Below are 26,370 nucleotides of genomic sequence, written 5' to 3' on the forward strand. Positions count from 1 at the left end.
TCCATATGCCTCAGGTGTGGCCCTGGAAAAGACAAAAAGATTAAAAAAAAAGAGAGAGAGAGATTTAACAAGTTCTGTTTCCTTGTAAATTTTTGCTTTTTATATCTAATAATCTTACCGAATGAAGATCCTGTGGATGTCTTTGTTTGAGATGTAGAGAAAATTAGCATTATTTATATTTAAACAATGAAATCTTGGTAGAGACACACATTCACCCTTGTCATTCATTTTTGTCTTTGTTTTTAATTTTCAAGTGGTAAACCTAAAGAGTTCACTACCTAACACTGACTAAAAAAATTTACCTTGACATTCAAGTATAAAATACCCTCCTTAGTCATTCTTTTTCTTAAGGTTACACAGTCATGGTTGACTTTTATGTACTAAAATTTTAAAATTTCCCCTTGCATCAATAATGTAAATCCATGATATCCATAAGCTGAGTTGCACATTAATTATTATAAAAAGCAATATAAATCCCCCAGGCCAGCATTTTATTTAATTTGATTATTCATGGATTTGTGACTATTATTTGTTGTTGGTTTATTGTTGTTGCCAATTTTAATACTCGGACTTATAGACCATATGTTGTTTCAGAAACTTCCCCAAAGGCAGTAAATTCCACTAATAAGTGGGGAAATCACTTATCTGTGTTCAGAATACCTCAAAAATGCAAATACAGAAGTTTGTGAATTTTACATTTGTATTACTGAGAGGTGAATATGAAAAAAATACACTCATCATTTATCGATTGAATAGGTCTAAAAATCTTCTTTCCTCATTCGAACTATAGGAGTTTTGAAGAGTATATGTTTTGATATAAAATGAAAATATGCTACCACCACCATCCTCATTATAGTATTCATTGGACTTGTATCCATCAGAGATTTCATGGAACATAACCAGTGATCGGCACTGAGTGACAGAAGCCTGTAACTTCTGATGTTAAGCGGTCATGCAAAACTTTGCAAATATATTATTTGGGATATTCAATAATAGGAGAATTCAGTTCTCATTACTTAACTTGCCTTAATTTTCATTAAAAATTTTCATTTCATTAATAGCAAAGTAAAAAAATCACATTCACAAGTGATAAGAGTATTTTGATGGAAAACAGAGCTCCCTGTGTGTTCTTCCCTGCAGCAGGGACTAATTTCAGATATGCAAATTCCTGGTTGAATATGTAATTCCACATGCTTTTCTTGAGGGCCTCTTCGAGGAGGGAGTATAATACGCTAGCAGGAGTATGTGTTTTGGAGTCAAACTGTTCTTGGCTCAAATCCTGACACAGTTTCTTGCTTACTGTGTGGCCTTGAGCTGCCTTGTCTTTCAAATACCTGACCCAGGAGTTGTTGAAACTCAGACAGAAGATGTTTAAGAGTTAAGTGGGAGGCTGGGGATGCAAGTGTATGATGTTCAGCGAGTGCTTTAGTGCTTTCCTGCCTCCCTTTCCTTCTCTCCCGTGGGAACCCCCTGCTGTAAGCCCCATCTGCCGTGTGGGTGGGGGACAGAGCATAGGTGCCTGAAACTACCCTTGCCTTTAGGGAACCTGATCGTATTGTATTGTAACATCTTTAGCTGGTCCCTTCGCTGTGGAGGACGTGGTTAACAGCTCTGTTACATTCGGGGGTTGACCTTTATGATCATTTCGAAGAGCACTTCCAGATCTGACCTTCTTTGAGTTGATGATATCATGAAGCAATAGGTTAAAGAATAGGAGACAAACAATAGGGTGTTCAATAGTGTGCAGTGTCGACCACAATAATGTATTGTGAAGGAAGAGACAATTGAAGCGAATGGCAGATTAGATGTGATTAGACACGGATCAGAAAGTGCTCTAAAGACAAGTTCCCTAGTATGTCCTCTACAAAACACTCCCTCCTCAAGATGGTAACAGGTAGGAATTGAGAAACAATTTCTGAAAGTCACATGGGAAATGCTGACTGACACAGGTTTCTTTCCAGTAGGACTTTTCAGAGTCTTTCAGATGCACAAGTGTCTTTTGATTCCGAAATGAGGGTGTGTGGTCATTGTCTGAAGCATTTCCAAAATGTATTTCATCATAGAATCAGAATTATTTTGCACCCGGGTAATATCTTGCTGGACGAATGCTTCATGGAAGGTATTTTGCAAATCATTTCTCTATGGTTTTAAACCAGGAATGTAGGACATGGGTACCATTGATTCAAGCCACCAAATCTACTGAGTGTTGACCACTTGCAAGGCCCTGTGGAGGCCAGAGATGAGTAAGACCCAGTCTCAGTGGCCAGTCTGGTGACCAGGCTTCGAGTGAGGTGTTGGTGGCAAGGCTAAGGGCGGGAATGGCCTGGGGAGACGTCTCCCAGGGGGTTACTGATGCAGAATCAGGTGAAGCAGCGTCCTAAGGATGAGGAGTCCTGCTTTCTGCCTTGTCTTCCTCTCTCAAGTTCTTATACTGGTATTTTTTTAACCTGTTCACCTCAGAGAAATTCTGAAGAGAAAATGAACGTTTGGTGTTCCACGTCAGGTGGTTGGAGTTAAACCAGTTGGAAGGTTCATTTAGAAGATTTTTAAAAATTGACTCTGAGCTTTAGTTTTGGGGAGAGTCATCTCTCAGTATGTGAGGGGGATTGGTTCCAGGACCTTCCATGGAACCAAAATGTGAGGATAAAACGGCATAGCATTTGTCTATAACTTACCACATCCTCTTGAATACTTAAAATCCTCTCTAAATTATTTATAATACCTAATACAGTGTTAACACTGTGTAAACAGTTGTAAGTACACTGTAAATAATGGGTAAATAGTTACCAGCCTATGTCAAATTCGTGTTTTGCTTTTTGGAACTTTTTGGAATTTTCTTTTTCTGAATATTTTCCATCTGCTGTTGGTGGAATCACAGATGTGGAACCCGTGGACACAGAGGCCACAGGTGCCTGGTTGTTTCACCATCCCATTGACGTACAGCTCTAATGTCAAAATCTAACCCAAGGAGAGGAAGCCTGGAAAAACAAACAACACACAAGGCAACCAGCTCCTTTACAAGAGACGTGGTATTTCATTCAATGTTGGTTGAACCCAATGGCGTAATCTACAGTTTCCTTTCTTAGGATTAAATATGAACTAGGGCCTCATGGCGGATTTTCCTGGGACGAACCTTTCCTCTCACCCGACAGATCTGTGGGCTATTTCACCACTGGCTTGTGCTGCCTCTTAGGCCTTAGGAAACGTTTTGGCAGGTTGTGCCGTTATTTTGCTCATGTTGTGAGTAGCATTTCTCTTGACCTTTTGTTATTTACTGAAACAGTCCAGCCTGTTTTCTTTTAAGAGAAGCGTGAAATGAAGGGGAGTCGGCTGACTTTGGTATCAGAAGACGGACTTCAGGCTGCTTGGCTTCAAGGAGACTTTTCAAGTGAGGGGGTCACTAGCCTCCTTGTTTCTTATTCACAGAATTATAAGGGGTCTTTTCAGGGGAGTTTTTTTTTTTTTTCCTCACTAAAACAGATACATGTAAGGTTACTCATTTCTTTAAAACATTTCCCACATCTAAAAACATAACTCTGTAAGAGTTTTTTTCTGACATCTTGGGCATGGTGGGTTGTCCAGGGTCTCTCTGGTTTTGAACGTGCTGGGACGAGTTTCAGGGGAAGACAGCTCTGACTGGTGACGGGCAGCCCAGGTCCAGGGGATCCTGACTGACCTCTCATGACTCGTGTCTCATGTGTTTCTCAGCGTCTCACAGGGGTTCTTTCTCCCTTCTTTCTGCCTACCTGGGTGTGCCACACCTGTCTCACTGGTGCTTTTGTGCCTCTGCCCCTGATAGGGGACTCCCCATTCACTGCAGGTAAAGGAAGTACCAAGATCCCATCACATCTTTGAAGATGAGAAAAAAATGTGCGTGTGTATTTCAAAGCATATGCCCTACCACCGAGCTACATCCCTAGCCCTGCTTGTGTATTTATTTATTTATTTTTCCATTCTTGGCCGACCCTGCGGCATATGGAGTTCCCAGGACAGGGATCAGATCCGAGCCACAGCTGTGACCTAAGCCACAGCTGTGGCAACACCAGATCCTTAACCCACTGTTTTAGGCCAGGGATTGAACCTGTGTCCCAGCACCCCCAAGACATGGCCGATCCCATTGCACCACAGCAGAAACTCCTGCATATGTATTTACATACACTCTTGTTCCTGGATCCCCATATATTTACCTACTACTGGTCTCTGCCTCAGACAGAAAATTCTACAGGAAATTACGTCTTTTCGTTGGGCTTCCCATAGCTCTTGAACTCAGCTGCTCGCGTTAAAGACATCACTCACATTTTTGTCATTTTTGTTCTCTTAGCCAAACAAGATGACCTTGACATACATAAATCAGCCCCAGTGATTTCTGTCTCATTCTGTATGACCTGTGGGTTTGAGAATTGCCACAGTCTCATCATGGGCCGTTGCTTTGGAGATGTTTCATTCATCTCTTCAGTCATTCAGTCAACAGATTGTCCTCAGTGTTGGGTTGCACTGATGGACAGAGCCACGGGCTTCTCATGGAACTCATAAGTGAATACAGAGGCCTAGATGATATGCAAGTAAACCAGAAAGTAAGGAGTTGGTAGACAGCAGAAGAAGAATGCCAGATAAATGGGGAGGGGTGAATTTGTATAGATCAGAGTGTCCCTGGAGATGTTGTTGGGCCCCAGACCTGTCAGATAAGGAGGAGTCCTGGAAGTCCTGGGGGGACCTTTGGAGATAGAAGGCAGAGCAAAATCTTGGCCTAAGTTCCACTCCCCTCTCCTCCCTCCCTGTGCCTTATCTCATGTCTATGTTTGGCACTTGAGGCTATGACCTGATTGCTCTTTAAACCTCTGTGTCATTGGGAACACTCACAAAACAATAGAAAGATGCTGTCTTATTAGATTCCTGCTGAGTCCAGCATGAACCTTTCAGAAACTTGGTTATCTCCCCCCAGCCCCCACCCCCGCCCCGACTCTTCTATTCAAAGAGGCTACACTGTACAGATCAGAAGATACGGTGACTTCATTTCTTAGAGAAAAGTCGTAGGAAATCCTTTAAAATCCTCTGATCAGAAAAAGAAGCAGCCTAGAAGTTCAAATACGAGGCTGAGTTGGATGAGCTACTCACTGACTAATACTAACTTTCTCATGGCACTTTTTAAACTTATTATTTTGCAGTAACTATAGATGCAAGATGTTACAATAATAGTACAGAGAAGTACCTTGTACCCTTCACCTTGCTTCCCCCAATGGGAACACCTTGCATATGATAGCATATAGTATAATATAAGTATAGTATAAACATTAGCAACACCAGGGAATTGCCATTGGTATAATCTCTAGACCCGAGCTCTGAATAGATTTCGCCAGTTTCTACCTGTACTTGTTTGTGTGTGTGCATGTACTTTATCCCATGTTTGTGTTCCTGTAACCACCATTGCCATCAGGATACAGAACTATTCCACCACCTCCAAGAAACTCCCTTGTCTCCTGGCACTCATGTATCAGAAATCGCAGCAGATGATATTCTGCTTCTTGTCTGGGTCATATTCTGGGTGGATCTGTAGTGAGAGAGGTTAGCTAAATCTCTGAATTCAATCACTTGATTTGGCTGCCATGGAATCTGCATAACTGACTTACAAATGGAGGCCCTTGGTCTGACTTGTAGGAAGAACATCTATAAGCCCAGAACAAAACCCCACAGGTTTGAATAAATAACCTCAACCTCATCAAGGGAGCCTGTCAGTTGAGACCACTTGGTTTAAGAGGCTGTGACTAGTCATGTGACCTCAGTAGTTTACTTCAAAGAATAAAACCCTTTCTGATGCCACATCACTTTTGGGACTTTATCAGTATGGGAATCCTATTCCGGTATTTCTTGAAGATGGCCGGGGAAGCAAATTCATGAGTAATGGGTACACAGGTTACCTCATCCTTGGATGCATTCCTTATAAAAAGAGAAGAAATTATAGGAAGATGCCCCTTTGTGGCATGGAGGGGAGAAACCTTTAGGACGTGCAGTGAGCGAGAGCTTTAGGTGCAGGCTGAAAGAGAAACAGCTATAAACAGATTGAGGGAGAGACAACGGATTTAAGGGAAAACATCTGCCTGCATCTGACATCCAAAAGCTGCATCTGTGGCCGAGGATCAATCTTGTAGTGCTTAAAAAAGGAATGCGAGGGGGCCCAAAGCGGGCTCGGCAAGTTTCTTCTTTTTCCTCGAGATTTTCTGTTTGCTTTGCCCAGAATGCTGCCAGGCTCTGATGAAATAAACTCATGTGGTCCTGTTTCTTGATGCAGGAGAACCATTCGTTGTAAGCTAACTTTAGAATGACTGAAGGAAAAGACATTTCACCTGTATTGTTCTAGATATACTCATCAGAGGAGCCCATTTACTTTGCTAAATGAAACTTCTAGAAATCTCCAGATGTATTTCAAGTAGACATTTTCAGTATTAAAAAGCTGGAAACCAGAAGAAAGGAGCAGATATGTTCTTTTTTTAAAAAAATATTAGAGTATATTTGGTTTACAATGTTGTGCCAGTTTCTGCTGTACAGCAAAGTGACCCACTCTCATATATATACACACACACATTCCCTTTCTTGTAGTTCCCTTGCTGTACAGTAGGACCTCATGAGCAGACAGGTTCTCATGGAGCCTCAGAAGAGATTCAGAGCATCTCTGTCAATGCTAGATTGAACTTAAAATTTGTCAAATAAGTCCTTGGCTTAGGTATTCTTTTTTCTCTTGAGTCACTTGTTTGTATCCTGTAGGCACAGAACAAGAGGCTGGTTGAAAGGAAATAGAGATCAAGTGTTCCCCACAGATAGGCTAGTTCTCCATTTCTCTGAGTGGAAGCAAAAGAGGATCATGGGTAAGGGCTTCAACTCTGCCTCCTCACCTAGTCTGCCCAGTGGGATGCTTTACATTCCAAGATCATCCCCTCAGAGAACGTCACGGATGCAATCCATGCTACCCAAAGACCGCCATCCCTGAGATGGAGGGAGTTGTCCTCCATTATTGTCCACAACCTTTGGGGATGTTTCACAGTTAAAGTACTTCCTAACTTTACCCTTCCCTCTCATTGTCCACGTGTGTTCTGTCTTTTTAACTCTTATCTTTATTTTTATACATCTTGCTCCCAACCAAGATTGCAATGAGATTCCTGTGTGCCATTGCCACATACATTTTGAGCAATTTGGAATTGCATCAAATAGGAATTAAGTGTGTGTGATGCTGTTCACTAGAGCTCTGTTCTGAATAATGATGACAATGGCCTCTGCATTTGGCAGCGTTGGGGAGGGGGGAACGTTGAGTGAGCGTGGCTGATAATGAGGGAGGGTGGCATCAGAGTGTCGCAAAATAGCAGTAAGAGATGGTCACCTGCTCTTTGTGCTCAGAATCCCTTTCTGATGCATAGACTCTCAGCATTTGTTGAAATAAATTGAGCCAGATATAGTATGTCCCCTGTTTCCAGATTTCTCCTCTATCATGTGGATGTCCTAAGCCCTGTGTTCTCCTCTATCATGTGGATGTCCTAAGCCCTGTGTTGAAAATTAGGACAAGTTACAATAACATCAGCTAATTCACCTCAAATCACATAGGTTGAACGTGGTTTGAACTCAGCTTTGAACCTGGTCCAAGTGTTGAGGAGACTTTTGGTGTAAGGGACAGACTCAAATTTCATTTTTTCTTTCTTATGAGAAATCTCTAGAACTGTTTCATGACAACCGGGCGAGGACTGGTGCAATCTGAAGATCTCCATCGTAGAGTAGCCTAACTCAAAACTTGTTAGCTGGGGTACTCATTTCATGCTGTTTGCTGGGCATTTCTTCCGACATTGAAAAGCACTGGTTGAATTTTTCCAGACAAAGCAGTTGACCTTAGGATTTGGCATCCTTTGAGTTTACACCATAATTCAAATCCAAATCCTTTTTAAAAAAAGAAAACTGTATTACACACAAAAGGTGGCCTGATAGTGAGGCAAAGAGTAATAACAGGCGGGGCAGTCTCAAATCAGGCCAGGGTGACAGGCTGGGACATCTTGTTTTCATCAAGCTCTCATAGCTACCTCTTACTTCTCTGTGTTTGCTGGGCTTTTGAGATTCTGTTGTGTTCTCTGTAGCTGGATGTTTTCCAGAGGGTCATCAAGAGAAAGGAGTATCCTCTGCATTAATAACCTTTGGAAGGATTTTAGCAGTAAAATCAGAGGCTGAATGATCTGGTAGAGAATAGAAATAGGGCGGCGTTTATTTCCCCTTCCAGGAAAGTGTCAAGTTCACCATACCCCAGCACCAGACCCTCTTCACCCAATACCTCTGAGAACTCGTATAAAGTTTACTCAATAATAGTGAAGTAAATGGCAAATCCACTACCCTCGTTTTGGGAATAAGAATTGTTCCTTTTAAAGGCATACGAGATACAAAGTAAGTGACTGCAACCTCTTACTTGGGGTAACAGCTAATTTCTTCATGTTATGTGCTTTTCTGTTTCTTTGTTTTTTTGGGGGGGTTTGTTTGTTTTTTGGTGAATTCATTAATGTGGAGTTACAGAATAACTCTTGAATATTTACACTTGCTACCTTTATCTACTTATTGAAAAGAACAGATACTATATAAAAATTTAAAGGATATACTGAGTTGGGAGTTCCCTTGTGGTGCAGCTGGTTAAGGATACGGTGTTGTCACTGCAGCAGCTTTGGTTTCTGCTGTGGCAAGGGTTCCAGCCCTGGCCTGGGAACTTCAGCATGTCACAGGTATGGCCAAAAAAAAAAAAAGTATACTGAAATGTATGTCAAAGATAAACACCATAGATGAGGAGTCAGAAAACTATGGCCTATGGGCCAAATCTAGCTTGCCACTTGTTTTTGTAAATAAAATTTTATTGGAACACAGCCGTACATCTTTGCTTATAGATTGTCTGTGGCTATTTTCCTTTTATAACAGTAGTTAAAATTAAAATCAAGAATGGATGTCTTAAAATATTCGCTCTCAGATCCTTTACTGAAAGTTTTCCAATCCCTGCCACAGACACCTCCATGATATCCATTCATTCATTCATTCATTTGTCCAGTTGATATTCATTTGTTCGGTGAACACCAACTCTGTTAAAGATACTAGGACACGCAGAGATGAAGAAAGCAGTTTCTAATGTCCAAGAACTTTCCATGTGACAGAGACAATTCACAAACTCAGATGCCACCTCCTGCAGCACATACCATAGACCTAGAGAGAACTAAATTTTTGTGTAGTTCAGAGATGGCAGAGGCCCTGGACAAAGGGAAGGAATTGGGATAAGCAAAAGGATATTGCTTTCATGAGTATGGCTCCCAGTGATTTCCCAGTGGGAACTTCATGAAAATAAGAGTCATTTCCTTCATGGAACTTTATAAATTGCAGTGCCCAAAAGGTGGAAATGATTTAGGATATTACTGAGCATCCAGATTTCTTTATCTGGAAGCATATTTCCCCTTTAACTTGGGGGATAGTCATATTTCTAGAAAATTTGTAAAGGTTTGAAGGAAGGCTTCCTTTTTCAGGTGGGAAGACAGAAGGAATTCCTTTGCTTTTTTACTGACTGCTCCCTGAGGAGAGTAATAGTAAATGGTCTGGGTCTACAGAAAGGATCTTAGCAGGAAACCCCTCAAATATCAGTTGAATTAAAAATAAGGTAAAAGTACAGACCTCAAGCCATGAATAAGCATGACTCAGTGAGTCTCAGAATGCCACAGTGTGCCAGTATGAAGAGAACTCTTGGTGAAGGTTCTCGTCAAATGCCACCTCACCTGGAAGATTCCATGCAGGAAGCCTTCTGGAATCTTCCAGTTAGGATTAATGTCTGTCTCTTCATTTGCGACCTGCTCAAGGGCTGAGTTCATGCCCTTTTTGATTTTTGTATCAGCAACAGTGCCCACTCCACAGTTTCTATTTTCCAAATACCTAGTGATTTAACATGAGCTGAATGCCAACTGACACACCGTGTCTTCAAAATCTAGGTGGCCAATTTTGTTGAAAGACCCTAGAATTGAAGGTTTATCTAAAAATGAAGCAAGTGAGAATCTGTCCATTCTGCTGCCATCAGAGGATCAAAAATGTTGGCTGAATTCTGGTCACCTGTGCTCTGTATTCATAGCAACAAAGTGACTGGAGCAAGTGCAGCTGATTTTTTTTATTATTACTCAATGAATTTTATTACATTTATAGTTGTACAATGATCATCACAACCAAATTTTATAGCATTTCCATCCCAAACCCCAGCGCATCCCCCCACCCCCCAACCTGTCTCATTTGGAAACCATAAGTTTTTCAAAGTCTGTGAGTCAGTATCTGTTCAAGTGCAGCTAATTTATGTTAGAACACAGCCCTGCGAGGTTTCCCCCACTAAAAGCATACTCTTTCAACTGATAAAGTGAGTGTGTTTGTTGAGAAAGCTACTGAAAGCAAATGATACTGAATTCCAACTAGTACACTTTATCCTAGGAAGCATCAAACTGAAATATTTCCCATTTCCTCCCTGAGTAGGAGGGCCCCTGAAGTTGCCCCCCAACACCCAGACCCTAGCAGCATCCCCCTGGGGCTCCAGCCCCAGGTTGCCAAGATGCCCCAACTAGCCCTCAGTGTCTCCTAAAGTTTCCTCAGTGCTCTGCCTTCACGGGAGCTGGGTGCCACTTCACAGGGGTAGGCCTCAGGTAAAGACTAGAAGAGGGACATGTGTTCTGGAAGCTCATCTTGCGCCCCACCCCCACCCCAAGCCCAAAGAGGAAAAATCCATCCCTTGCGTGTGAAGAGCAAGCTTTAGGGCATTTGCTGACAAACAGATAAAGTCGCTGCCTACACTGCTGGGTGCCGTTTTCCGTCACAACTGGCCAAGTAAACACCGACTCTGCTGTCTCCTTCAGGCCCCACCGTATATTTATGAATGGGATCGTTTCCTCATTTTCTTTTCCTGTCAGTAGCAGGGAAGTCAGAAGGCATTACCTCCAAAATGGGGAAAGAACACTGCAAGTCCACACATTTGCAGCCATCTGTGGCAGAGCCCCGATGTCATGGGCCCCGTCCCTTCGGGGTTTGTCCTGAGTTTCTGATTTATACCTTTTTACCCTCTGGAGGGCCTAGAAATGCTGAAGTGAGATGAAATGACTGATTAGCCTCAAGTTCTGTTTTCACTGGAGTCTTTCTGGACGGCCTCTGATTCCTTCCCCTTTCAAGCCCTCGGTGGCATGAATCCACTGGGTTTCTGCCCACATCACTGCATTCCTAGGATGCCTTTCACAGGCCTTTGCAAGATCATCTGACAGCCGCCTGTGAGGTCAATGAACTTTATACATAATTAAACCTTCGCAGTGAGGAGAATTAATTTTTTTCCCCTCCCTGAGAAGCAGAGAAACAGGACATGTTATGCTGCCCTCCATTACTGAGGAAAAGTTCTGTGGAGTCATCAGGCTCGTTTCACATGATTTAATGCTGAACCGAATAAGAAAGTGGTTGCATCCTCTACTGGGCCTCACAGAACAGTCACCACCCACACTGTTTATTCAGACTTGAATCTTGGCCATTTGGGGTTTAAGCCAGAAGAAAGGGGGGGGGGGGAATCCAACCCTGGAATGAACGCTTTTGAAACTCTGTATTCTTGATGAAATGCGGCCAAGGATTCTTTAAAAAATCTATTTAAAATCAATTACTGGGATCGTATTTTCATTTACAATGGATTGTTAGCAACAGCATATTTTCTCTGTTTCCATCCAGCTTTGGAGTCAGGGCTGGAACTGGAATCCTCCCTCTGTTTGCCTGGGTATCTGATGCCACCACCCAACTATGTGGGTAATTGGGCAACTCTGACCTTTGACCAGCTTTCCATAAAATAACAAGGAAAGGTGTGAGGAGGCAAGGAATCAAATGAAAACAAGCCTAAGGGATTGCAGAAAGAGTGCTCCCCTGCCCCGGGGGGAGGGGAGGGACAGGAAAATAAGAGGCATCTCTCATATTAGAGGAAAGAGAAAGTAAAGGGCAGGACTGGGTATGCCTGGGAAGAGAGGCCCCAGGACCATCTGCCAGGGTTGCAAAAAAAAAAAAAAAGGAAAAGAAAGAAAAAAGAAAATCTCAGATATGTCAGATTGTCTCGGGTTTTTAAAGCTCTCTAGAGGAGATTCTGGAACGTCCGGCCGCTACCCACCCTACTCTTGGCGGTTCCTACAGCCAGGGCATTCTTATTTCCAGCCTAAACTGTGCACGTGGAGCTGCTTCAGGGGCTAAGTTATTGATGGGGACCGCCCCACCTCCCCAGGCACGTGTTACTCCGAAGCTGGGAGGGAGCCTGTGAGTTGCTGATTGGTTGAAGCTACTGTCACTTTGCCCTCCATACCCAGCAGCCCCCAGGGCGACTGGTGGAATTGGTGCTGGGCACAGGATGGAGACTTTAAGAGTCTGGCACTGTTACCTGGCATTTTGTGTACGTCATCAGGAGGAAAGGACATCGCTGTGACATGTCCACATATCCAGGAATGAGCTTCACAACCATGTGCAACTATTAAGTATGAACCTCCGCTTTTGGATTTTAAGCGATCCAAGTTTTTAAGGAACAACTCTTGAAAACCAGAAGGGAGATAGACTCTTGAATTTCACTGACCTCGAGATGGTAGGTAGTTCTGCTCCTCAGTTTTCTAAATAAGAGCTCAGACTCTACGGGTAGCTGCTGTGTCTCCAGTTCTATCCCTGGACCAGGAACTCGCGCATTATGTGGGCAGGGCCAAAAAAAATTAGAGCTGAAAGCCAGAGAGCTTAAGGGACCAATCCTGGACTAGACATCAGGTCTCATGCCCCCTCCCTGCCCCCAGTGTCCTGCCCTTCAGAGGATGGTGGTCTGGAGGCGAAGTGATGCTGGGACTGAGGTCACTTTCTCACTTCCTCTGGCCCCTTCCGCCTCCCCGGCAGATGCGCAGGGAATGGTCAGCGCCTCTGTGAGGGAGTTACAGATTCATTGAAAAGCTGTCAGATACCCCCGGGCGGCCTGGCTCCTTCCCTTTTTTTTTTTTTTTTTTTTTTTTTAAATAAATCAAGTTATGTCATTGCCCTACCTCAGGCTGCACTTTGTTCCAGAAGGGAAGTGGTCGTCTTCCCTTTCATCCGCCCACCCCCATCTGCACCGAGTTGCAGTTCCCTGTGCATATAAATTACTGAATGAGTGGAGTGAGCAGTGCAATTTGATGGTGAGGGTCTCGAGCCCTCAAAGACTAAGCCCGGTGTCCACTCCTCACTCACCTTCCCTGTCTGTCTAGTGATAATAATACTTGTGCTAACTGCCTGAAGGGCCCCTAGGAATAAATGATAATATCTATAGATATCTTTAAAATATGCAAAACTCAGGGTTCTGATATTGTGAAATATTTCAAGCAAACAGGAAATGTAGAGAATAAGATAGCAAATGCCTTTGTATCTACCATCGCTGTCATATCTTTATGCACTATTGGCTTCAGATCTTCTTACCTCACTTTAAAATGAGAGAGAAAGAGAGAAAGAGCGTGCACTTCCTCAGTCCCATTCCTCTTTTCTGTTCTCTGAGCTTCACAGCTTCCATTTAAATTTGGTCTCTATTATTACTAAGCATGATTGCATGTTTTACACATGTGTTTTTCCATAGACAGTATGTATATTTTTCACTGTTTTCAGTCTTTCTCTATACAATATCATTGGCTTTGGTGAGATTCATCTCTTGTAAAACATGGACCTCTGCTTCATCCATCCCCCATTCTGTGTGGTAGTCTATCAAAGGAAGGTCGTTACAGTTGTTTCTAAATTTTAAAATGTCCATTTGAAGAATATGATAGAGGTTTCTAACTTCGTGATATTACAGATGGTGCTACAACACATGCATGTTCTTTGCCTACATGTGGGAGAGTTGAGTTTTTCTTAGAGATAGAGATAGGTAGGTAGAGAGACAGACAGACATCTACATATGCAACATGCCCAGGAGCTAAGTGATAAAGTTAGAACATCTTCAACTTCCCTGGATGTCGCCAAATTGCTCTCCAAAGTGATGGCATCAATTCACCACCATTGTGGTTTGAGAATTCCTACTGCCCCATATTCTCTCCAGTATGTGTCATTGTCTTATTTAAATTTTTCTTTTGCCCATCTGATGGCTGTGTAGGGTTTAGATGTGATTTCCTGATTTCTAGTGAGGTTGAGCATCTTTTCATCTGCTTACTGAAGTCAGCTTTCTCCCTTAATGAATTCTTTCTTTTTATCCTTTGCCTGTTTTTCTTTTGGGGTGTTTGTTTCCTTAATGATTTATTGGAGTATATGAAATGTTCTTGATACCAATCACTGGACTCTTATGTGCTTGGCATATATCTTCTGTTGGTTTTGTAATTTTATTTTATTGATGGTATGCTAAGAGTTTTTCATTTTGTTTTAGTCTTATAACAAGTTTGTGGGGTAAATACTATTTCTATTCCTATTTTATCAGTTAAGATAGTGCCTCTAAGAGAGTTTAAGTAAATAGACTGAAATCTCACAACTGGTGGGGGGGGGGGGGGCTGGATCAAATCCAAATCTGTCTAGTTCTAGCGTGCTCTTTAAGACATAAGCACTGTGAATGTCCTCATTTTACAGATGAGCACACTGAGGCTCAGAGATGTTCAGTGATTTGCTCAGCATCACACAGTGCAGTAATTAGTTCTGTGAACCAGAACTAATCTTCAGGTCTCTAGATGGCTAGCACAATTGTATACCTGGATAGAAAGATGGGGGAAAGGAGGAAAAAAAATACTGCATCCACATATCCTTTTAAAATGTAGCTTTATAAAATGACAAACTATTTGAAATACAAACAAAAAAAAAAATTCACAGAATAACACAGCAACCAGTAGTCAACTCTGCTCAGATTTAATAAATGTTGACATTTAGCTAAATTTTTAAAAGTTTATTTTATGCTGAAAATCTTACAGTTAAAGCCTCTTTTCTACCCTAACCTGATCCCATTCCCCTCCAACTTTAATGGAGGTAGCCACTGTTGTGTATCCTATCAAAGTTGTATCGTTACACACATATTGTTGCATTTATCTCCTGGCTGTGTGTCATGAACAATAACTAGTATTTTTTGTGAGTTTAAAACATTTATGGTCATGTCTTTAATAATCCATCTTTCTGCAACTTGCTTTATCACTCAAAATTATGTTTTTAGGATTTATCTAGTTAATTGATGCAGAGCCAGTTTCCTTACCTGCTACCTCAATTCCTTTTATGAATATATCATAATATATCTATTCTCTAATTGACAGGAGTTCATTTATACACAGTGCTGTTGTGAACTTCCTTTGGCTTATTTCTCCATGTGGATGTGTGAGCTTCTCAAAGGTGGGGGTGCAGACATGGATTTCTGGGTTTTAGGGGACAGACATCATCCACTTTGGTAGATGGTACTGAATTGCTCTCAATTCACACTTTCAGCAACCATGTATCAGAATTCTTGTTGCTCTGTATCTTTTCCAACTGGGCATCATCAGGCTTTCACATTTTGCTAATATGACAGATTGAAAGGTATCTTATATTGTGGTATTGATTTATATTTTTCTGATTTCTGGTGACATGCTTTTCTTTCTCATGATTGTTGGTCATTTGGGTTATTTTTTGGTGTATTTCCAGTTTATAGATTTTGCTCATTTTTTGTGGAGGGTTATTTGGTTTTTTTCTTTACAGATTACTAGATGTTTACTATGTATCTTATATACTTAAAAAAAACAAAAACCAAAAAACCTCTCTCCATTTCTTGCCCTTAGCCTTTGTATTTTGGTGTCTTTTGTCACATAAGTTTTAAAATCAAATGGATCAACATGTCTTTTTGCCTTTTTTTTTTTTTTTGCTTTATGGGTTTGTGCTATTGTGTCATTCCCTAATGTGGGGTTATAAAAAATCGTCTATATTTTTTTCTTAAATATTTTAAAGTTACCAGTAATTCTTTTGGAATTCATTTTTGGACGTAATGTGAGTTGAAGATTTGTTGTTGTTGTTTTTTTCCATATGAATAACCAGTTGTTCCAGAACCATTTAATAAATAGTTCAGTCATTTCCCACAGTTTTTTTTTTTTTTTTTTTTTTTTTAGCTATTTCTTGGGCCGCTCCCGCGGCATATGGAGGTTCCCAGGCTAGGAGTCGAATCGGAGCTGCAGCCACCGGCCTACGCCAGAGCCACAGCAACGCGGGATCCGAGCTGCGTCTGCAACCTACACCACAGCTCACGGCAACGCCGGATCGTTAACCCACTGAGCAAGGGCAGGGACCTAACCCGCAACCTCATGGTTCCTAGTCGGATTCATTCCACTGTGCCACGACGGGAACTCCTTCCCACAGTTTTATAATGCTACTCTGTCACATCCCCAGTTCCTACATGCAGAGGGGCTCTCTCTCTTATGTTGGTCTACTTATCTATATCTACACCAATCCTATTGTGTCTTAACTATAAGCCTTTTTTTTTTTTTTTTTTCTTGTCTTTTTAAGGCTGCATCTGCGGCATATGGTAGTTCCCAGGCTAGGGTTCAAATCGGAGCTGTAGCTGACGGCCTACCCCACAGCCACAGCAACGCAGGATCTGAGCCACATCTGCGATCTATACCGAAGCTCACAGGCAACGCCAGATCCTTAATCCACTGAGCAAGGCCAGGGATCGAACCCACGTCCTCATGGACTGGGTTTCCTTTCCTATTTTTCAGATTGGGTTTGTTACTGCTGAGCCAGGACTCAAAAACTCCTTGGCTGTTTTTTTGACCTTAATTCTTCTGTATGAATTTTTAAACCAGCTAAAAATGTCCATGAAAAACCTTTCTGAGACTTTAATACGAATTATATTCAATTTATGTAGGGAAGGAACTAATGTTGGTGTTGAGTCTTCTCATCTCTGAGCATGATATATTGCTCTATTTAGGTCTTATGACTTTCAGTGAAGTTTTATAATTTTCTTTCATTTAACTTTTGCACCTCTTTCTTTAGATTTATCTCCAGGTTTGTCATACTTTATTGCTATTGCTTACAGGATCTTTTAAAAGTTACATTTTTAATTGGTTGTTGCTGATAAGGATGCCATGGATATTTGCATATTAATCTTGTTTCCAGTATTCTTTCCAAACTCTTTTGTAACTTGTAATTGTAGTTTCTCATGGATTCTCTATGTAGACAATCTTATGTGTAAATAATTCTTTTGCTTCTCCATTTCAAATTCTTATTTCTCTTACTCCTTTTTCTTGTTCTATTGTATCAGCCAAATATGTCACATGACAGTGAATGGAGTCGTGGTAGAAAAAGCACATTTATCTATGTCCTGATTTTAAAGGAAGTATATTCCTAAAGTTTATTTTAGGTTCTTAATAGAAACTACTTAGTAAAAACCTTCTTCTATGCTTGGTTGTCTAGGTATTTTATTGTATTTTTAAATTTTGAATAGGTGTTAAATTTTATAAATGTTTTTTCTTCATCTATTGTGATGATCAGTTTTTTCTTCTTAATATGTCAGTGTGGCAAATTATAGCAAGACTTTCTAATGTTAAATCTTCCTTGAGCTTCTTGAATAAATCTTATTGGATCATCACATACACACACCCATGCATACTATATACTACCATGTGATAAATATATGTGATTATGATATATGTGATACATTATAGATATCATATAAAACATTTATTTTAAAATAAATGTATATTTATAGACATACTACACTTCTAGGTATGATTGCTAAGATTTTATTATTTGTGATCATAATATTCTATTTTTTGGCGTATCAATTTTTTTGTCTTTTTTGTCTTTTTAGGGCCACACCGCAGCATATGGAAGTTCCCAAGCTAGGAGTCGAATTGGAGCTGTGGCTACTGGCCTATGCCGCAGCGACAGCAATGTGGGATCTGAGGCACATCTGTGACCTACACCACAGGTCATGGCAACGCCGGATCCTTAACCCACTGAGCAAGGACATTAGTCGGGTTCGCTAACTACTGAGCCATGATGGGAACTCCCCGGTGTTTTAACTTTGGTAACATACTTTTCTAGGAAATTTTCCATTTAATCTATTTTTAGTTTTATTGCTTTAAAGTAGAGAATAGAATTATCATACTCTAAAACAATCTTTACTGTATTTATAGTTATGGCTCCTTTTCATATCTAAAAGTGTTTATTTGCGCCTTCTTTTGTTTCTCTTGCTCATTCTTGTTGAGCACCTACCTACTTTGTCTTTTTATCTTAAGAAAATCCACATTTGTTCCTATGTATATTGCTTCTTTGCTTTTATTTTACTGATTTGTTATTATCTTTATCATCACCTTCCTGCTACTTTATCTTTGTCCATTTGTGGAAAAAGAATTTTTTTCTATTGTCTTTGAGTTTATTTTATTGCTTAATTTTTTTGTTCTTCCTAATTTAAAATGTTTCTTGTTTTCTTATATTGCATTTAAGGCTAAAACTCCATCTACTAATATCTAGGGTTTTAGTTATTGTTCAGTTCCAAATAGTTTGTTACTTTCATTTTTATTTTATTTAATAATTTGACAGTGTGTTTTTGAAATTTCAAGATGTTCTGGGGTTTGGGGCCTGTGGTTTTGTTACTGGTTTCAACTTTTATTGTATTTTTGGTTGATGAGTGTGGTCTGAATGTTAGCAATTCTTTGAAATTTGTTGAAACTTGCTCTGTGGCCTAGAACCTGGTCAATTTTTATAAACATTTCATGTGTATTCCTTATTTATTGAATGAAGGGTTCTCTTCACAGCCACCAGATAAAGTTTGTAATATGTGTTATTTAAATTTTTTCCTATTTTTTATACTGGTCTGTTGATTTCATAGAGGTATGTGCTAAAATCTCTAACTATAATCTTGAATTTGTTACCTTCATATAATTAAATCAGTTTTTGCTGTATATATATTTGACCTGTGTGGTTAGGTATATGGAAGAATTGCTGGTGAATGTATCTTTGAATCTTTAAACAGTGATCTTCTTTATCACTCTAGATGCTTTTGGCTGTAAAGTATATTTTATCAGATTAAGTCATTCAATTAAAATAAGTATTTATTGAGCATTTACTATTTGTAGGGACACTTATTATCAGAAACATTTTTTCCTATTTACTCTTCCTCTAACATTATATTTTAGGCTTCTCTCTTAAAACAGCCGGCATTTTACAAAATTCAATCTGAAGATTTTTTTCCTTTTAATGAATTAGTTTAAGCCGTTTACATTTATTAAGTCATGTATTTGGAATTCACTAGGAATCCAAATGTTTTCTGCTGCCATGCTTCTTGTATACTTATTTTTTTTCTTCCTGTCCTGCCTTCTGTTAGATTACTTGAATTTCCTTGTTGATTTTGCATCCTCTTCCCTGTGCCCAGTCCTTGGTCCTCATGTGGCAGTAGACCCCCAGCCATGGCCATGCTCAGGGCCCAAGCACAGATGGCTATGTTTCAAGAAAACCTCTGCAAAGATAGAACCTGCTCAGGAGCTATTTCCTGAAGAAGATTTATGGATGCACTTTGGAAAGAAACAGCTCTCAAGAAGCCAGCCTGAGTTATCTGAAGGCCCCATTGGACATTCTGGAGCCTATCCAGTCCAGAAGAAACAGGAAACATGCAAGAAACAGCAGGATAAGGAGGATATGGATGAAAAGACAAAAAGGAAAGATGAAAGCAAAGGTCCTCCGGGTGGCCCAGTGGATGTCAAGGAGTGGACTGGAGTCCTCCTATAGTGCCTGAAGCTGAGCAGTCACCATGGTCACCACCTGGTTGCAGCTGCACATACCTCAGGCTGAAGATGGGAAAAGTATTGAAGAAGATCTTTGAACAGATGAACAACCTTCACACCAAGCTAGAAGGCTTCCATAGTGAAGCAGAGCACCAGGACCCTACCAGTGGTTGTGGGGACCCACTAAGCTGTGTTGTATGATGTCATTCGGAAGAATTTCAAGAAGCTCAAGTAGCCAGGGGATAATCAAATGGAATGATGTATTGAGACCCTCCTCTCATTCTGTGATGGGTTGAGCAGAGACATCCTTGCCTCTTAACAGGGGCTCCAGACTCTCTCCCATCTTTTTCCTGTTGAGGTTTCTCCTTCATCTTGCCTCCCAAGCACAAAAATGTAGTCATACTGTTAAAACAATGATTACTATTTTCCTCTTGATTTGTAATGTATACAGTTTGTTCTGTATCTCAGCTGTTACCCTTAAATCTTAAAAATTATATTTGAGTTCACAAACTCTAAAATTAAAGCATCGTCTGTATCTCTATTTGCTTCCCAAACAATGTAATATAGATTCCTTAGAAAATTTTAACCCAGCTTTTCTCTCTCTCTATTCTAATATGACACCATCAGCTGTTTTATTTTCATCTATCATTTGTTTCTAGTTGTTTCGTCCATGTAAAATTGTTTTTACAAACCTACTTTTTAAAATTTTTGAGGCATCTAAAGAGATGCCATTTTGGAGTTCCTGTCATGGCTCAGTGATTAACAAATCCAACTAGGAACCATGAGGTTGTGGGTTCGATCCCTGCCCTTGCTCAGTGGGTTAAGGATCCGGCATTGCCGTGAGCTGTGGTGTAGGTCACAGGCATGGCTCAGATCTGGCGTTGCTGTGGCTCTGGAGTAGGCCAGTAGCTACAGCTCTGATTAGACCCCTAGCCTGGGAACCTCCACATGCTGTGGGTGCGGCCCTAGAAAAGACAAAAAAAAAAAAAAGAGAGAGAGAGATGCCATTTTATTGGTAAGAGTATGAAATCCAGAATGAGACTGCCTTGATTTGAAGGCAGTTTAATTGTAAATTACTTAGAATGGTGCCTGGCATGCAGTCAAGTACATAGTAAGCCCTTGATACATATTATTGATATTGTTTCTCAAAGTTTGTCCCCCCCTTTCTCAGGTCAAATTCCTTCATACTGAAGTACATCCTTAAGTAGTTCTTTCGTCAAGGATTTAGGGAGTTGAAACTATCTCACTCTATCTGAAAATATCTTTAATTCAGCTTTAGTCTTGAATAATAATTTTCTAGGTATAGAATTCTACATAGATATTTTCCCTCAGCATTTGAAAATATTGATTCATTGCCTTCCAAGATCTTTATTGATGAGGTTCAGTCAGTGACAATCTGTTTTTGTTTAGAGGTTTGGGTTTTTTTTTTTTTTTCTTCTTCTGATTGCCTTAAAGATTTTTGTTTGTTTTTCTTTTTGTTCCTGTCTTTGATGATCTGCAGTTTCACCACAGTCCTTTTTGGGATTCTCTTGAATCTAAGAATTCCTAGTATTCATTAATTCTGAAAAATTCTGTCATAATCCCAGAATATTGTCTCCCACAGTTTTGTCTATTTTTTCCGTCTTCTGTTGTTTGTTATTAGATCTTATTTTTCTCTTTTTCAAGTCTCTTAACCTGTATTTCCTACATCTTTATTTTTCTGTGGTCTATTTTTTTCTTAATTTCCTCCTACCATTTCTATTCTTGTTCTTCTAAGGTGAGCAAGGTGAACATCTAGTAGGCATCCTTCCATATGTTTTTCCAAGCTGGTATAAAAGTAAGCACATTTTTTTATAGATTAAATAACAGAGTTTTGGAATTCTCTTGTGGTGCTGTAGGTTGGGGATCCAACATTGTCAGTGAAGCAGCTTGGGTTGCTGCTGTGGCATGGGTTTGATCCCTGGCCCAGGAACTTACAGTTTTTTTGAGGACAGACAAAGAAAGAAAGAGAGAAAGAAAGAACAGTGTTTTGTTGTTTGCAAAACATTCAATCATACCTTGTGCATTACTTTATAACCTGACTTTCTCTCTTAATAGTACATTAAGGATCTCTTCCAGATAAGTAGATAAAATTTAATTAAAAAAAATAGCTAACCAAATCCTGTGATATGGCAGTACTACAATTTATTCAGCCTTTCCACTATTGGTGAACCTTTAGGTTATTTTCAGTTTTATGTTTGTACAAACATTGAAAACATCCTCCTACATATGTACTTACGTGCTGGTTCCTTAATTTCTGTGGGAACAAATTCTACCTCACCTGCTTCGCCTGCCCCCCCCTCGCCACACTTCCCCAAGAACATCACTTTCTCTATTTTAGCTCTTTCTTCTGTCATTTCTAAATGATGTGGTATGCTGTGATCTTTTGCTTTATCAACTTTACTCATGAGGTCTTAACTTCTGATTATATAAATGCAAATTTAGCTCTCTTACATATCCACTGCTTTCCCAACCCCTTTCTCTTAACATAATTATATTGCAATATTAGGTTTTATCAGTTGTTAGTGTTTTTGCTCTTTGGCCCATGAAAATAGCATTAACAGTCAAATTTTTTGTTTTTATGAAGTTAATATCTGTCTTGCTTTTTCCATTTCCTTAGTGTTCTTCATCCTTGTGGGGAAAGATGTTCCCTCTATTATTTTTTTAACTGACTTATTTGGGTTTTTTCTTTTCAATAAATTTTTATTATATTTATAGTTATACAACCATCATCACAACCTAATTTTAGAACATTTCCATCCCAAACCCCCAGTCCACCCTTCCCTCTCCCCCCACCTATTATTTTTCCTAGTCTCACAGTACAGTTTTCCACAAGGCTGATCACTCAGAAATTTGTGAGGAGGTTCTCTTGTGGCACAGTGGCTTAAGGATATAACATTGTCACTGCAATGGCTCAGGTTGCTGCTGTGGTATGAATTCCATCCCTGGCCTGGGAACTTTCACATGCTGTGGGCATGGTCAAAAAAAAGAGAGGAAAAGAAATCTCTTAGTTCTCCTTTTCTTGGCAACATTCTTCCTGGAGACTTCCATTTTCCTTTTATCTGGAATTTTCTTCAGGCCTGTTGCACAGTTGTCATGCTGGACTTGCTCTTCCTTGTTATTCTAGAACTTTCCTTGGCCTTTCCTTGGCCTTTCCTTCCTTGTTATTCTAGAACTTTCCCCTCTCTTGATTTACTCCACTGTTTTAGAGAGCAAACTCTCTGACACGCTTTCAGAATTAAAGCCCCGTGCGCTGGTGGAGGCCTCACTCTGACTCTCTCCTGATTCACTGATCCAGGCAGTTCCCTTCTCCACCTAAACCCTCTGCTTTCATCCTGTTAGGTCACATCAAGTTCCACTCACCCTTTTTTTTTTTTTTTTTGTGGCTCCCAATCTGCAAGCAGCTTTTCAAAAGTGGATGCAAGAAAGAGAGATTCATACTTTGAATGTCTAGGAGGTTTTTTGTTTCATCTTCTCACTGGAAGGCTTATCTGTCTTGCACAAGGAATTCTAGGGCAAAACTAAATTTTCTTCAGTGTGAAGACATTGCTGTAGTGTATGCTACCTCCCAGTGTTGCTGTTAGAAAGCTAAAGCCATACTGATTTTTGATGCTTTGTACCTGACCTTTTTAAAACATTTCTCCTTGGACCTTGTAGAATCTTTTCTTTTCCCCAGTATTCTAAATTTCACAATTTTCCTAGTCCGTTTTCATCTGTTGTACTGATTAATCAGTGTGTTCTTTCAATCTGTCAAATTCACTTCTCTCCGTTAACTCATCTTTCTTTCCAGAACTGTGGGTGTTGTACTTTCTAGGCTAGTCCTCTAATTTCTTCTTCTATTTTCCATCCCTTTATCTTTTGCTCTCTTTGGGGGCAGTTTCTTTAACTTCAATTTCCAACCTGTCTATTGGGTTTTCATTTCTGTTATTGTTTTAAATTTCCTCTTTTCATCTATAAATAGTCTTTTTTTTTTTTTAAGCATTCTGTTCTGTTTTCATGTGACAGTCTCTTAGCTTTCTGGAAAAAAAATTATCTTGAAATTTTCTTCTCCCTTCATGGCTTCTATTTCCTCAGTGTTGCCTTTTTGTGTTTGTCTGTTTTGAACTCTTTTGTTTCAGGTAGAGGCTTTCCTTGCATATCTGGTAATCCTTGACTGGTCATATTTAAGAATGAGGAACTAATAAGTTCATTGGAAGAGCTAATACGTTTATTAGAAGAACTCATAGGTTTATTGGACATTTACTGTGGGCTCTGAAGATGTGTGGGGCTTGTTGACTTTGAGCATTTCCATAGAATAATGGCTTAAGGCCATTTGTTGGGAACTCCTGAAGTCTATGAAGAACCTAAGTGTTCAGGGAACACTCTTCCAAAGTCTCCTCTGGAGGGTGAAGCTCTGCCTGCCCCAGTGCAGAGAGCTAAAGTGAGGAGTCAGGCTGGAGGGGTCAGCATTTGATGTGCATATTTTCTGTTTTGTTGGATGTGTGGCAGCTCCCAGTCCAGGAACCCTGTCTCCAGAGTTCAGCTTTACCAGTTGGGACAGAGGCTGCCACCCAGCGAGGTGGACCTAAGGAGGGGATCTGGGGGCAGAGGGAGATAACTGGTTCTTAAAAAACTTTCGTCTCATCTCATTTCAGTCACTCTGCCCTGCCCCAGTTCCAGAGGTGACTAGTGCTGTCTGTTCCTGGACCTTTGCAGTCTCTGCTGGTTGGTTCCTAACTTTTCTGACTCCTGGTTTAGGATTCTGACCTCTTTGTTGTGCTAGTTCTGTTACCACTGCTCCATCTGTTTTCCATCTTCACAAATCTTATTGCTGCTACCCCTTCACCTGTTCTCCTAGTCCTGGTGGGTTTATGTCTTTTAAATGGTCACCTGGCCTCATCATAGTGAGGTTTCAGGGTGACCAATATTAGATACGGTGTGTTCAATTTTCCATTGTTACTTGGAAGTCCTATGTTATATTTTGGTTGATTTCCTAAAATCTTTTTTTCCAGTTCACTCATTCTATACTTGTGTCACTTTATTTTCTACTTTTCCATTGAGCTATTTTTAGGAGTTCTATTTTGTCCTTTTTTCAAGTCTGCTCTTTTCTTTTTCTTTGTTATTTACTCCTATTCTTTCATTATGGCTTTTAGTCTTACTTTTATCATTTTAATAATTTGAAGAAGTCTTATTTTGTTGTCCATTTCAGATTACAGTATTTTCCCAGCTCTTAGATTTTAGTCTAAAAAAAAAAATCTCTTTATGACTGTCCATCATGGTAGTTAACTCCTTTATATGGTATGTGTGTGTTTGTGTTTTGGCAAGTTCATCTTCACAGAGATTTATTTCCAGTGGGAATCTTGTGAATCCTGAGTTATGAAATTGTCCCTATGCAGTGGTCATATGTTTGTTTCTTTTGGTGATTGAAGGAGTTTCAGTGGTCCTGAAAATGTATTTATATTCACTGCTTGTCTCACACCCAGACACACCAATAATGTAAATTCTGATCCTACAATTGAATGGGATTCATGTTTAGGGTTTTCCTTTCTCAGAAGTGTCCAAGCTCTGCATTTAAAACAGTTATCTTCTTTGGAGTTCCTGTCGTGGCGCAGTGGAAACGAATCTGACTGGGAACTGTGAGGTTTCGGGTTCAATCCCTAGCCTTGCTTAGTGGGTTAAGGATCTGGTATTGCCATGAGCTGTGGTGTAGGTCACAGACGTGGCTCGGATCTTGCATTGCTGTGGCTCTTGCGTAGGCTGGCAGCTGTAGCTCTGATTAGACCCCTAGCCTAGGAACCTCCGTATGCCATGGGTGTGGCCCTAAAAAGACAAAAAACAAAAAACAAAACAAAACAAAAAGAAAGTTATCTTCTCTCCATCTTGAAGCCGGGGGTGGGGGCAGGGGACAGTGGTTTTTGTCTCCTTTCATGGATAGTGTGACTTTTTAAGGCTTTGAGATTTAGGAAAATAGTTCGCTCAATCCTGCCTCCCTCCCCCCACCTCACACAGGACCAAGGCCACATCTCTTCATGGGCGTTAGAATCAGACTGCTGTCCCCAGATCCCCAGAAGTATTTGTGCAGGTCTGAAACTTCCCTTGTCATCATGAAGTCACCTTTTTGTTAAAGCTCTGACTTTAATTTGATCTTCATTCCTGGAGCCCATACTTCTCTCCCTTCCTTCTTTCCCTCCTAGCCCTGCACTGTGATTTTTTTTCCAGAACTTCCCATTTTTGTAGTGGAAAGGGACCATAGGATCAGCCCAATGTTTGCAATTTTTCTGGAAGTTAACACTCACATCCTCTATGGAGCTAAACCTGTAACATAGTAAACAAAACCTGGAATCGACTCTAAAGGGCCAGAGATCAAAAGCTCCTGAGATATCACTTCATCCAACACTAGCATTTTAGGAAACTTAGGCTTAAGTCTGATGAAACTACTTGCCCACAGATACATGGCCAGTGAGTGGAAAAAGCTGAAGACAGATCGCAAAAGGTAGCCACCTTTTTCTTATTACCACATCACAGGAGAAGCAGCGTCATCAAGCAGCTAGCTGTTGTCTGGTTGCAAGACTCCTCAGTGTGACAAATGTTCTGCCTTAAATTACTGTGAGATTTCGGGAGATTGTGTTGGTTTTGTGTTGTTTTTTAATCTTGGGGAATAGAAAGCAGTAAT

General features: G+C 40.3%; 1 protein-coding gene across 3 annotated transcripts in view; it reads left to right on the forward strand.

The window, feature by feature from the left end:
* BCL2 (BCL2 apoptosis regulator) overlaps nucleotides 1-26,370 on the forward strand; it is a 181,784-nt gene that overhangs the window by 65,954 nt on the left and 89,460 nt on the right. The window contains exon 2 of one of the 3 annotated variants that reach the window (XM_085018465.1): nucleotides 17,786-20,218. The exons of the other annotated variants lie outside the window; for them this stretch is intronic. Coding sequence (XP_084874591.1) covers nucleotides 17,786-17,893 — 108 coding nt within the window. The 3' untranslated portion in view covers nucleotides 17,894-20,218. Of the gene's footprint in view, nucleotides 1-17,785; nucleotides 20,219-26,370 lie in introns of those variants that run through there. 3 annotated transcript variants of the gene reach the window in all.

This window comes from Sus scrofa, chromosome 1, assembly GCF_054392235.1.
Source record: "Sus scrofa isolate SSC_HxYL_T2T_F1_AM1 chromosome 1, Sscrofa_HxYL_maternal_Yorkshire_Landrace_v2.0, whole genome shotgun sequence".
NCBI lineage: Eukaryota > Metazoa > Chordata > Mammalia > Artiodactyla > Suidae > Sus > Sus scrofa.